The sequence below is a fragment of the Callorhinus ursinus genome, unplaced genomic scaffold (assembly GCF_003265705.2).
Source record: "Callorhinus ursinus isolate GAN/ISIS: 27379988/994484 unplaced genomic scaffold, GSC_fseal_2.0 scaffold11, whole genome shotgun sequence".
NCBI classification, from domain to species: Eukaryota; Metazoa; Chordata; class Mammalia; order Carnivora; family Otariidae; genus Callorhinus; species Callorhinus ursinus.
The window spans coordinates 19,226,310-19,239,733 of record NW_027397073.1 but is presented as its reverse complement, the minus strand read 5'-3'; the positions used below and the strand labels follow the sequence as shown (position 1 = coordinate 19,239,733).

The 13,424-nt window shown below is 37.9% G+C and overlaps 1 protein-coding gene across 28 annotated transcripts in view; it reads right to left on the bottom strand.

Moving 5' to 3' along the window:
• TCF4 (transcription factor 4) overlaps positions 1-13,424 on the bottom strand; it is a 350,900-nt gene that overhangs the window by 54,877 nt on the left and 282,599 nt on the right. For all 28 annotated transcript variants that reach the window (XM_073898139.1, XM_073898148.1, XM_073898142.1 and 25 more), the window contains one exon: positions 418-523. In XM_073898139.1, coding sequence (XP_073754240.1) covers positions 418-523 — 106 coding nt within the window. The remainder of the gene's footprint in view (positions 1-417; positions 524-13,424) is intronic.

Here is a 13,424-nt window from a genome sequence, read left to right as displayed (position 1 = left end):
TAAGGACAATGTGTTCCCAGTTGGCTAGATCCAGGATGCTCAAAATACACACTGAACCAAAACACTTCTAAAAATACACACACATTCTTCTTGGGGACAGAAGAAGCTGAAATGATCTGTCATGGAAGACCATCCCCCAAGAAGCGTCAGTTCTAAGTGAAGTCAACCAGTTTAATCTTAACTCATCATTGCTCAAGGGGCTTTGGTTTAAAAAATGTCTTAGTCAAGTTTTAATTAATTGATGAATTTTTAATGAATTCAATTCCTAAAGAAGAGCATGACCTTCAATAGTTTCCACTTGCCTAGTATTCCATTTCTTGAGTATCAGTTCAGCAGTCTTTTGCCCCACATATGACCTGAAAAGACCCAGGGAGATTCTGCCCCGTGGATTTCCCCGCAGAAGTGGCAGCATCTTACCCTGCATGAAGAAGGAGCTAGGGAAAGTGCTGGCTGCTGGTTTCGAGGAAGGGTAGCCTGGCGAGTCCCTATTGTAGTCGGCAGTGCTTGCTGATGGAGCATAAACCTGAGGAAGGAGAGACAATTTAGTTTTGCTTGCTGCATTGACCAAAGCACCTCAAGGTCCATTACTTGATAAGAAGCAGGCACAAAATGCTAAATTTCCATGTCCATTCCAAATCTGATCAAACCCTAGAACACTGCCCCTTTCAGAATACAGAAAAACAAACAACAACAACAAAAATGCTGAGCAGATTTGTGTGACTGGAAAATTGGAGGCAGGGGATATTTTGTAGTCACAGGCAAGAACACTGCGAATTATGTCTAGTTAAGTATATTATATATTATATAAGACCACAGGGTCGTCTTGTCCAAGCATCTTTTTTTTTTTTAAAATAGAAGGCCTCTGAGCTCATGAAAGGTGCCAACAGAAGGGCACGCATCAAGCCTCTCCCTCTTGCTCTACCTTTCAATTAAAATGTTCACTTCTGAGAGAAAGAGGCAGAGAGAGAGAAAACAAATGCACTATCCAGACCACAGAAAGTGACAAATACATCTTGGAATATTAAATTCCCATAGTGTCAGCTTTTTGCAGAGATGCACGAGAAAGACCATTAAAAGCCGAGATCTACATAGACCACCAACAATCAGCATGTACACAGGAAGGGGGGGGCACTACTTTATAGTTCTTATTATATTTGTGTGTGCAATAAACTTAAAAAAGTGTGCCAAAATCCTAATTTACTGAACATTCGTTTACTAATACTCATGAGACTTGGGGAACAGTCCTTTATAAAAATAGCCTGTGTATTTTCTTGTTTATGTTTCCTCTAAAGAAGGCAGCATAGTCGAAAAGCATAAATTCATAAGGTATAGTTTAACTTTAATTGGTTCCCCCCTTGCCTTTTCTGCTAAATATAATTTTTTCAAATCCCTATTTTCTTTTGCTCCAAAAGTTCCTCTCTCCAGATGGTCGGAGAGACTGAAACACTGTCATCCTCTTGATGAAAATGGATACCTTCCTGCCTCCATTTTGAAGCAGGCAGCGGCTCACGAAATTGGCAGTGAGCCTACAGTGATATTCTCAGGTCACAGTAAAAGAAAGAGAAATTCACCAATAAAAAGGCAACTGCAGAGTTACCAAAAAATACTCCCATTTTTTTTTTTTTTACAGTGCACATCGAATAAACACCCTAGGAAAAATTATATAATTGCTCTCAGAACACCATGAATCACAAACCAAGCATTAATACAAGGTTTAGGATTTCACAAAGGATAGGTCCACAGAGACAGATGTGGGAAAATATGCATACACATACATACATCAAATAAATGCTACATATGCCCCACAGTGCCCTTGAAAATTAGGAGGTCCTGGAGACTGAACAAAACAAAAACAAACCAGAAGAACCCAGGCACACGTTAGAAAACAAGGCTTTTCTTCAGTCATGGAGGGATACGAGCCCCATATTTCACAGGCTATATTTCATTTTATTTTTTACTTCTCCTCGTATTTTAAATATATAAATGTCTATTTGCTTCTATTTCCACGGGGCTTACAATAAGGAAGACATCTTTTCAAGCATCTTTAAGAGACAAAGAATAAACCTTAAGCCAGGAATCTCCAAACAAATCAACACCCTTAAAGTTTTGTCATGCAAAGCTCAGTATTTTTCTTGAGAACTATACAACTAATAAACAGTTAGGGAAATACTACTGAATGTGTTTGGAGAAGGTCTTGAGAGTAGGCTAAAAACACAAAAGAAACTTACTGTCTAGAAAAAGGGGAAATTGAAAATTAGATGATCTCATTCTAATGACAGAATAAGCACAATACGGCTACTGTACCTACTACAATATATCTACGGTCTAGGCTGTTAGTCTGACAGCTATTTGGCCAGTTGGTATTAACACAAGCTAAGTGTACTATGTGTTATCCCCAAATTCCAGAAACCAGCACATTTACTATAAGCTGAAAATAAACTCTGACCCGTATTATGAAATCACTTTATATTTTAAAACAATTGAAATAAGTTCTTTTAGGATAATATATAGTTTAATTTTAATTATACTCTACTACATTATCTTTAAACATGTATATTATTATGTCAATACCATTTGATACACCTAACAAAGTTCACCTTCCCCGCCCCCCCCATGTGGGCAGAATTAGTTGCTATTTCTTCCAAAGAGATAAGGACAAATCTTTGGTAATTTTACCCATACACAAGGAGGCTACTGGACTATGAATTATGATCAATCTCAAAGATCTAAGAATAAGATCACTTATCCCAAATTCATAAGTACCACTTGCATAAAGAATATCTATGGAGTGACAAAGTTTTTAGGATATAGTATATAATTTCTATTTTTCTGGTGTTGTGGTCAAATGAGGACTCTTTAGATAAGATGAAAGTCTTATTAACAAGAAATGGACAATTGTTTATAGAAAAAAGGTAATTTCTGCAAATTTTATAAATTTTCTTTATACTGTAAATTTACAGATCAGGTAAAATGTTATTCTCTTTCCATTTACGTACTTCATCTTTCCCACTTCAAAAGTTACTTTTAAGGTAAGCATCCTACAGAATTATTTATATAAATAAACCATGCATAGAACTATTATTTTTTTTAAAGATTTTATTTTTAAGAAATCTCTACACCCAACATGGGACTTGAACTCACAACCTCGAGATCAAGAGTCGCATGTTCTACTGACTGAGCCAGGCACCCCTATTCTTTTTTAAAGTAGAAGGAATTAAAGAATTTATTTAGTTCAGCTCCCCCCATATTTTAATTATAAGGAATTAAAAAATGGTATGGTCAAAGCAACCGCTCAAGATCTGCAACTTGCCAAACAAACACAACTATCAATTTCTCTTTATTTTAGGTTACGTTCTTTAAAAATGGTGGCAGAGGTATAAGATGATATTTACGAAAACAGATTGATCATAAGGCTCATACTTTAGTTTATCCTTAACGTTTTCATTTTTTTCATTTTTTTCTTTTTTTATTTGACAGAGAGAGAGAGACAGCGAGAGAGGGAACACAAGCAGGGGGAGAGGGAGAGGGAGAAGCAGGCTTCCCGCGGAGCAGGGAGCCCGATGTGGGGCTCGATCCCAGGACCCTGGGATCACGACCTGAGCTGAAGGCAGACGCTTAACGACTGAGCCACCCAGGTGCCCCTGTTTTCATCTTTAAAAACCTGAATGACCAGGCAGCTCCCTCCTTATTTTTACTTCAGTCAACTATTTTGCCAATTTCTCAATCAAAAGACTCCAAAGTGAGGGTTTCAATAATATATTTAATAGAGACACTAAATTCAGTAAGAAAAGCTCACATCCAATTAATTTCAATTATTACTATTTTAGGTAACTGGAAAGATGACTTAAGTATTTGTTAACTAAAATAGTTTTTTATTTTACAGAACAATGACAAATATCCCAGATATCTTCAAATAGTTGGAGTCATTTTAATGACTAATACCAAAAAATCAGTCCAGTGAAAAATGAAATAAAAATCTCAAACTCTAGTTCAGTGTATTGAAGTGACCCCACCTATGAAACATGAGGAAAAGTCTAAAGGGAAACAAAAATCTACACTTAGTTTTTCTCTGATAAGGTAGCTTAGATCAAGGTGACTTTTGGCATTCTGATTCCTCCCTCAAGAGAAACCAAAGAAGGGTGAAATTTTTGTTGCAAAATTGGAAATGGAGAATCTTGGCCAAAGCTCATAAGCTATAGCTCTTTTAGTGAACTGTTTGTTGAATAAAAGCTTCATGGGGAACTGATAGCAAAGTATATAGTTTATGTCCAAATTTAGCACCATTATCTTTTCACTTACATTTCTGAATTTAAAACAAAATCATACATTTAGAAATTCTGAGTTTAACAAATCTCTCCAGATAACATTAAAAACCCTGAACTGATAAAAATAAAAATATATATTCATTTTACATATTTAGTTTTTGTTGAATTTGAGAAGTATTACTATAGTACATTAGCTGTTCCATCCAAAGTTCCTGATTATCCTTTGCTCAGTCATCAAAGGAATAAAATGATACCTTCTTTTAAATAGAATCTCCGCCTATTAGAAAAGAAGAAAACCAAGCAAACGTGCAAAATGAAGGGAGCAGAATGCATATGCTACCTTTCCCCTTGATGTTCTCATTTTTATCTGTCTTGGCATATCAGTTTTACTTATGAAGATTTAAAAAATAACAATGAACCATTTGTTTAGGGCCTCTTGTGGAATAGCTTTTGTGCTAGGAGCTCTACACAAGTTACTTCTGACTTTCCTAAGGGTCATACAAGATGATTATTATGAATAGCATCATTCTTACTTCACAGGGCTCAAGGATAGTAGAGAGATCAATTGTATCGTCCCAAACCAGCCTGGGTGTGACTACAAGTTTTACCATTCATCCGTCAGACAACCTTGGACCTGTTCCTTTAACCTCTCTGGTCTCCAGATTCCTACATGTAAGATGGGAATGGCAGAGCCTGCTATGCAAAGTTCTTATGAGAATAAAATGTTATGTTGTGTGTGAAACAACTAGAAGGGTACCTGGCACATATTAAGCATGCAAAAAAAAAAATCAGACAATAGGGTTAATGTTGGCTGCTATTGTTTTTATTATCTGAGCAAATGTGACTCAGGAAAGTTAAGCCATTTTTTCTACATTAACAATTAATCAAGTGGTAAAGGCAGGATTTAAACTCTGGGTCATCAGAGTATATATTCTTTCCATAAAAGAACAACAACAACAATTCCTTGCTCTTAAAAGGCAAAGAAAAAAAGGTATTTTAAACTATCAACACAAGGCTATACTTTGACCACAGTTTATAGAAAATATTCTTGTGGAGGGGTTCATAATTACCTTTTAAGAAAATAAAATGTGATAAGGCATGTTCATAGTAAAACCAATCTGTATTAATGTCACTTGCTTCCTGAAGTGGGAAGCTAAGCTCTAAGGGGATACAGAGAAGTGGCTGTTACAGATCATGTGTCACGAGGTGTGTAACTGAGTGGGGCCGAGGGATAACTACTAGGTTGTACAATGCACCTTTAACATTCCTTACCATCACTACCCCTTTGTGAGTCTGCAAGTACCATCTGAATATAGAATTTACAAAAAGAAACAGTTCAGTCTAACTGGAACATTGTAGTTGAGACTTTCAAACTCTTAAAGAGAGTTGCTGTATGCTCCACGATGGCTGGAAAATAACAAAGCAGAATTATAACTTCCGGTGCCCAAGCACTAGCAAGGCTCACCTACTAGTCTAGACCTTGGCAGATTTTACAAATATTCTAAACTGTGACAGCGAAACACTCAAATGCCAGGCATTCACAAAGCTAGGCATATGCTTTGATGCTTCCCAGCATTTAATGGGGAAAAGTACTTGGAGGTGGATCAGCTGACTACTCAGGCAACTGGGCCAGACCCTCAACTCTTAAAATGTTTTTTGAACAACATGGGTCCCAGTGAGAGAAAAGAAAGGCTCAAGGGCAGTGACACCTCCATATTCAGGAGAGTTAATATGGACACTGTAATTGTGCCACATGACCAAGTTAAAGGTACATTGCTAACTGATCCATAATGCAAGGGGAAGATGTGCTTAAAAGAGGCAATCTTCAGAGAGTACAGAGAAAGACTTGGCATAATAGTAGAACCCAGACCAACTGGGTTCAAATTCCAGCTCTCACAATTAATTGTGAGCTGGCTGGTGATGTCGTGAGTCTTAGTTTTCTCACTTGTGAAACGAGGTTATTCTTTTTGTGAGCATTAGAGATAATATCTGTCAAGCATAATTAAGAATTACTGTTGTAGGCACTCAGTAAATGGTGGTATTATTCACATCTTGTTGTAAGTGCTAGTCACTGCTTATAGCTATTTTTAAAGTGTCTAGAATGGGGCTATCCAGTACAGTAGCCATTAGTAATATGTAGTTATTTGAATTAAGCTTAATTAAAGTTACATAAAGTTAAATATTCATTCCCTTAGTCACACTAGACACATTAGCCAAGTGCTCACTAGCCATTCGTGGCCACTGGCTACCATATTGGATATCACCAACCTAGAAATTTCCCACTACGACAGACAATTTTGTTGGAAGCACTGGGCTAGAGTCATCCTTGTCTATGAAGAATCCTACTGGACCATGTGTGTCACCCTCTGTTAGAGCAGCTATGACAAAAATGCCAGCTCATTTAAGACTTAATATTCCCTTTAGGCTTCAAAAGCAATAACTCTTTTGGTGGACTGGTTGGAGAGGTAACTTCTAGGTATCCCTAGTCCCTAGCACACAGCTGGTGTTAGTAAATGTTGATGCTACTGAAGGGTAGGACATTTAGGTTTTAGTTTTATTTATTATGTTTAGAGTCCCCTGTACTACGACATATTTTTCAAAGTCCTTTTATAACCATCTGCCAAAATTCCTGCAAATTGTACCAAGTGGAACACGAGGCAAGAGTATCTGTGACTCTAGGTTTCTGGATGCGTAGGAAGCAAAAGAAATTCTTCAACTGCAATTTTGTCCTTGGCCCCTAGTGTCTTTGGCAAAGGAATTATAGTTAGACATGGTGTGATCACTTTTTCCAGACGATAAAAGTTGAACAGATGTTTAAGTTTTTCTGATCATGTGTTTTCACATTATTGGTAATTGGGTCCCTCTATTCTACTCTCACTTCATTTTTATTACTTTTTCTTTTTCTTTTTTTAATCTTTTTTATATGACTTCTTTACAGATGCTCCTTTCTTTTTTCATGCATTTTTCCACCTGCTGCTTCTGTCCTGCCTCTTGGCATCATATTTTTAAAGCTCAAGTGCTTTCAACCTTATTTTACAAATGAACAAAGGAAGAGGTTAATGGACTTACCCAAGGGCCTGGACGGAGCCCAGGGCCCCTGACTTTGTATCCAGTCCTCTTGGCACTCTCCTTTCTAAAGTCTTTTTTAACTTTATAACTTAAATATTCTAATGGGCAGTAAAATGGCATAAAAGGTTAATAAACAGATTCAAGTAACAGAGTTGAGTAAGTTATTATAAGGTTTAAAGGCAGTTAATAATGCTCAAGGGCATATAACAGTCAGGCAGTAAATAATCCAAGAGTGTAAAAAACCAAAACCAACAGCAAACTCCAGGAATAAAAATTATGCACCTGGTACATTCTCAGTACAGTAGATATATCAAGTCAAGGAATATTTACTAATGGTAGAAAAATCCTACTTCATTTCCAGGTGATGGTTAAAGGCGAATCTGCATTATTGTCACATAAATAGGAAATCTATTTAGAGATAACACATAAATGTCTGCAGTATATTGACAAACTGATGGATATTTAATTATAAATAGAAAATTTCAAAAGTTGTAGGCTATTGAAATAGTGAAGCTTTTATGACCATCTAAATCACCTGAAGCTTTTATAGGAATTAACCAAATAGTTCTAAATGCCCTAAAATAACTCCTGGTTAGAAGAGGTTCCCCCCCCCCACAAACTATCTTTATTGGTAGTCTGAAAAAAAATCACAATTATCTAAACATGTAAAAAATGTACCATTAGTGTATATGATATTCCTATTTTTTCCACTAACAAGCAATTACCTGTCTTCACTCTGCTATATTCATCACAAAAATATGTATATGATCCCCCTAAAAGAAATTCCTCGAGTATATATTTTTTAAATATTTCATTTATTTATTTTGTGAGAGAGCATGCAAGCGTGCGTGCACATGTGTGCAAGCGGGGGTGGGGGGGCCGGGGAAGAGGGAGAGAGAGAATCTTAAGCAGGCTCTATGCTCAGCACAGAGCCTGATGCAGGGCTCGATCTCACGACCCTGAGATCATGACCTGAGCCGAAATCAAGAGTCAGATGCTTAACCCACTGAACCACCCAGGCACCCCAAGTATGTAATATATTTAGAACACAAATCATTTTGAACACACATCCATACACCCCATCACAAACATCACATATAATTTTTCCACTCTTCTAAATATCAGTTGAGTTTTGATGATTTGTTCATGATCAGATCAGTCCCTGAAATCTGAAGCTATGTCCTATAAATGAATTGGAGCCAAGAGTTTTATTCTTCTCAGCCACCAAATTCCCTTTTCTGTGTTAAGAAGTAGTAAAATTGTAAAAGTTTTAATTCCCTTCTTTGTTTGTATCTTTACCAATCAAATTCTGTAACTGGAAGACATCACAAAGACCCCAGAGAAAGCAACAGGAAGGAGAAGAAAGGCCCTGAGTGATGCATAAGGGATCAGTCTCCAGAGTTGCGTAAGCAGGCAGAGGTGGATAGCCTGCAGGCAATGCATTTCCCTAGGAGTGCACCAGGTCTGTGGCAAGACCAGTGATTTCGCAGTGAAAAAGTGAGCTGGACCCATTATCATGTGCCTCCTGCATGCAAGCTCCCCAGGAGCTAGGAAAAACCTGGTGTTCTTTATGGGCGGGCAGCTCTACCTTGTTCCTTTTTTTCTTCAAATAAAAAGGCAAGGACAATTCTTATGTTGTTGTTGTTTTTTTATATAGCTAGCTGCAGTATATTTTTCAAATCCCTAAATCAAATTTCAAACGCTAAAAATAAAATGAGTCCATGTAGCCTTTGATGTGTACAAAAATTTACAAGGGACGGAAAAAAAAATCCCGCTCCAATTTTTTTAAAAAAGCACAAAGAATTACTAATAATTGTACAATAATATTATCGTAATTTAAATCTACATAGTATCCTGCTATTTTAGAAGAATTTTTAATGTGTTATCATTGCAAACCTTAGACAGTAAAACAGCCAGGAAAGGTACGGTGGGGCTTACTCTGCTATGATATGATAGATATACTGTGATATAGAATGTTTGAGATTTTAAGTTGTTTTCACATATTATCCTACAACCATCTCAGTGATGCATGCAGGGAGTTGCCAATTAGAAAAAAGGAAAGAAGTCATTTTACGGTATCATCGCTTAACACTCTCCAGAAACGAAAAAGGACCTGGTCCCAATGCCTGCCAGCCCCAAGCTCTTGTCACACTTGGCATGACAAAAATCATGACAAAGATAAAAATAGCTAACACTTTACTTAGGACATGCCAGACACTATTCCAGAAAAAAAAAAAAAAAGGTACCTATACCACCTATATTCACTTTGTACACTAAAACTGCTGTTTGATCATCATCTCAATTTTATAAATAAGGCATCTAAGAGAGACGTTAAGTAACTCGCTCAAAGTCACACAGCTAGTTAATTGGCAAATTGGGCAAAATCGCGTAGGTTTGTTTCAGAGTTTGAGCTGTAACCACCATTCTACACCATTATCTCTTAATGGCTAAGAATTCTCTCCAGGGTGTTCATGGACTCCTCCCAACACCCAGCTCTATGCATTCCAGGCACCTTCCATCCACGCCCTGGCCATTTAGCATTCTTAGTGGCTAAGAATGCCGTTTTGCCTCAAGAGAACACGAGGTGGTCACGATCCGGGGGCACAAAGAAGGCTCTTGCACGCAGCTACAGGAGGACCATTCATCTGTCTTCCAGGCATGAAGCTGAGCAAAGTAGCAGCAGGTATCAATACTTTTTGTTCAATCGTACTAATGTCAGAGAGAAGGGCAGTAATCTGCTGCAAGTTACACTGGCATTTAGCGGTGAAACCAGACCCAGGCCTAAAAACCAGGACACTAAACTGATAATAAAAAGCACCATATTATGACTTAAAGCATTCAAGCGAAGTGTTAATATAGTTCCGTCTATGTGTACTAGCCTCTGGCTCCAAATACTTCTTTTTATTTTTACACCTGCATTTCTCTTCCTCTTGGCACGAAGTGAGCAGACACTGTATGTTTGCTATTACTTTCAGCATGGTATATCACAGGAATGCCCACTGCCAACATTCTGAGTACCTTGGCCCTAGCTGAGAATGCCTTAAACTGATTCAGTTACACCTGGATAAAGATCTCTTGAAACACTTAATTGTATAAAATTTGGTCCAGGTGAAACCTGACTTCTTCCTGTTTACATTCTTTATGTTACTTATTCACGTGGGACTTGGCCTCATCACCAAGCTCAGGATGGACGCAGATAGATGACTGTGGATGTTAAGTGCATCACAATTCTTTAATATGTTCCAAACACCTAGCCAATTTGTTTCCAAGCTTTTATTTATTGAATGTTCATCAGAAATTAAAGGTAATGTTAAGAAGAACATGACTTTCAATTTCTAACTTAAACAGATGTAACTAAATGATTTGATCTCTGCTGCTATCACATCACATTCATGATTGTTAATTATTTCTAACAGATCATATCCCATCTCAACACTATAGACTATCACCAACCACAGAAACAACAAGGCTTAACCAAATATTATGGAAATATGTGCGGACGCATGTGTGTGACATCCAACGCAGAAGAGGCTCAAGTAGTGGCTAAGTATATGCATGAATGAATGAACACAACATACACACCAAACTAAGAATAACATCATAAAATCGAGAGAGATAAACATTCATTGTTCTGCCAAAACAGAGTTTAGTGCTCTTCTCTATGTTTGAGGGCTGGACTTGTGTTAGGAGGTAGAGACAATGATCTGTACTAACCCATACTTAAGGGTTCTAAGAGTATTCTCCACCCTCTTGCCTCTGAACCCAAGACTATAGGTTGATGCCTGAAGCCTAGAGCTGAAATCCTTCAGTGGATGTTAATAAGTTTGTCTTTTAAGAAGGGATCTAAGCTCAAATAATTTGGGGCACTGTTGGGATAAACATATAGCTTCAATGCTGCAGACCTTAGTCCATGAACATTACCATGAGGGGTAAAAGCCTACACCCCTGGGAAAAACTCCACAGTCACAAACCCACTTTTCAACATATCTCCAATCATTTCCTATTTCAGGAAATGTTATCTGCTTGGAGCTACTACAATTCAATGTGATGAGGTCTCAGATCTTTTCTCAAGAAATAATTTTTAGAAAGAATGAGAAAAAAGTGGAAGAGTGTACAAGGGTCCAGAGGGGGCTTTACAAGAAGGGAAAGCGCCACCAAAGAAAAACACTGATTACGTTATAGTTTGACCTTGTGCAACCTAAACGTGCTAACCCTATTCCTCCAGTCCAAGGTCTGCAGGGCTGCATTTGTGCATAATGAGCATAGAGGGCCAGAGAGCCATCATTCCTAAGTCAACATTCCTTCCCAGGAAGCCAGAGGGCTTAGAGAGAAAGTTGTGTCAGACAAAAGCTGAAAGACACTTTCAAAAGTAGAGCCCCAAGCAAAAAAAAAAAAAAAAAAAAAGATAGCAAGGCCAAGGTTCTAACTGATATTGCAAAGACAAGAGGAACGGTCAAAGAAACAATTCACAAAAGGGGATATGTATTTCTCTAGATACCTTCTTTGCCTTGAACTTAACAGTATAAAAGGAAATTTGGTATAATTCTATGATTAGTCATTATAAAAAGTTCATATCTTTGTAATGTTTTAAATTATAAAGACTTTCTGGGGTACCTGAGGGGCTCAGTCTGTTAAGCGTCTGCCTTTAGCTCAGCTCATGATCCCGGGGTCCTGGGTTCGAGCTCCGCATCAGGCTGCCTGCTCAGTGGGGAGCCTGATTCTCCCTCTCGCTCTGCCCTTCCACCCCACTTGTGCTGTCTCTATCGTGTGCACAAATAAATAAAATCTTAAAAAAAACCTAAAAAAAGGCTTTCTGTTTCCATTACCTTATTTAAGAATCATTTTGAGACATATTCTCTTTCCAAGCAGTCACCCAGCCCACCCATCTTATACAGTGAGACAAAAGCTGGGAGAGCTTTTACATGGCTGGGTGGGGACAGCAGTGGGGCTATGATCTACCTAGATTTTTTTCATTCCAAATCCCAAGTTAGAATTGTTAGCACCTGATCAGAATGTCTTTCCAAATCACCTACGGTCTAAGGAATCTGGAGATCTAATTTTTGTATTAGAAAATGATATCTACTAATGTTAACTAGAGTTAAAGATGAACCCTATGCTGTTGTTTGAAGCATCGAGCTTAGCCCTCGGTGCTTCAGACAGATGCCATCATCTTCTGTTTACTGAGAGACTTGTTAGGAACAGTGAGTTTCCAATTTGGTGAAGTTTTGAATAGGAATCATTGCCATGGTACACTGTAAAATCACTACCCCAGCCTCCCTTTCACAGAGGTGGAAAGAAAAGCACAAAATGTCTTTCTTCTGTCAAAACATATGGCCCTAACTCCTTTCAATTGAAAACAAAAGCATGAAATAATTACCAAATATAAGACTGTGGCACACACTGCAATGAAAGAAAAATAAGTATGTGAATTGTCAATATTTCTGTCCAATCAACCACCTCTTTATCTGCTATCCATTTAAGGACCTGCCCCTCTCTCACGCCCAGGGCAAACTTTTAGGTAAAATCAGCCAGCAATATTTCACTGATGTAACACACAGCAGAGATTTTAGCTAGCACAAGGCTAGGTACTTTGGTACATTAAAAAAAAAAAAAGGACTCTAGAATTATCATTAGGAGCCAGTCCAGAGACCTCAGATGTATAACAAGCAACTAGAAGACATACGTAAGTGAGTTGTATTTGTACAAAATATTTATGCCAAAGAAATGTCAAGGGAATTATCCAGGGTTATTCAAAGAATTCTTGAGGACGTGAGGGCTTAATAAAGAAGGGCAATAATATTCCTCAAAGGGAACAGGGCAGTAGAAGAACAAATTACCAATAAACAGTGCACCTCTTCAGGAACATTTAAAATATTATGGGGCGCCTGGGTGCTCAGTTGGTTAAGCATCAGACTCAATTTTGGCTCAGGTCATGATTTCAGAGTCATGAGATATAGCCCTGCATTGGGCTCCAGGCTCAGTGAGGAGTCTGCTTCTCCTTCTTCCTCTGCCCACCCCCTGCTCAGGCACACTTGTGCTCTCTCTTTCTCTCTCTCTCTCACCCCCCCCAAAAATATATATATATAAAAT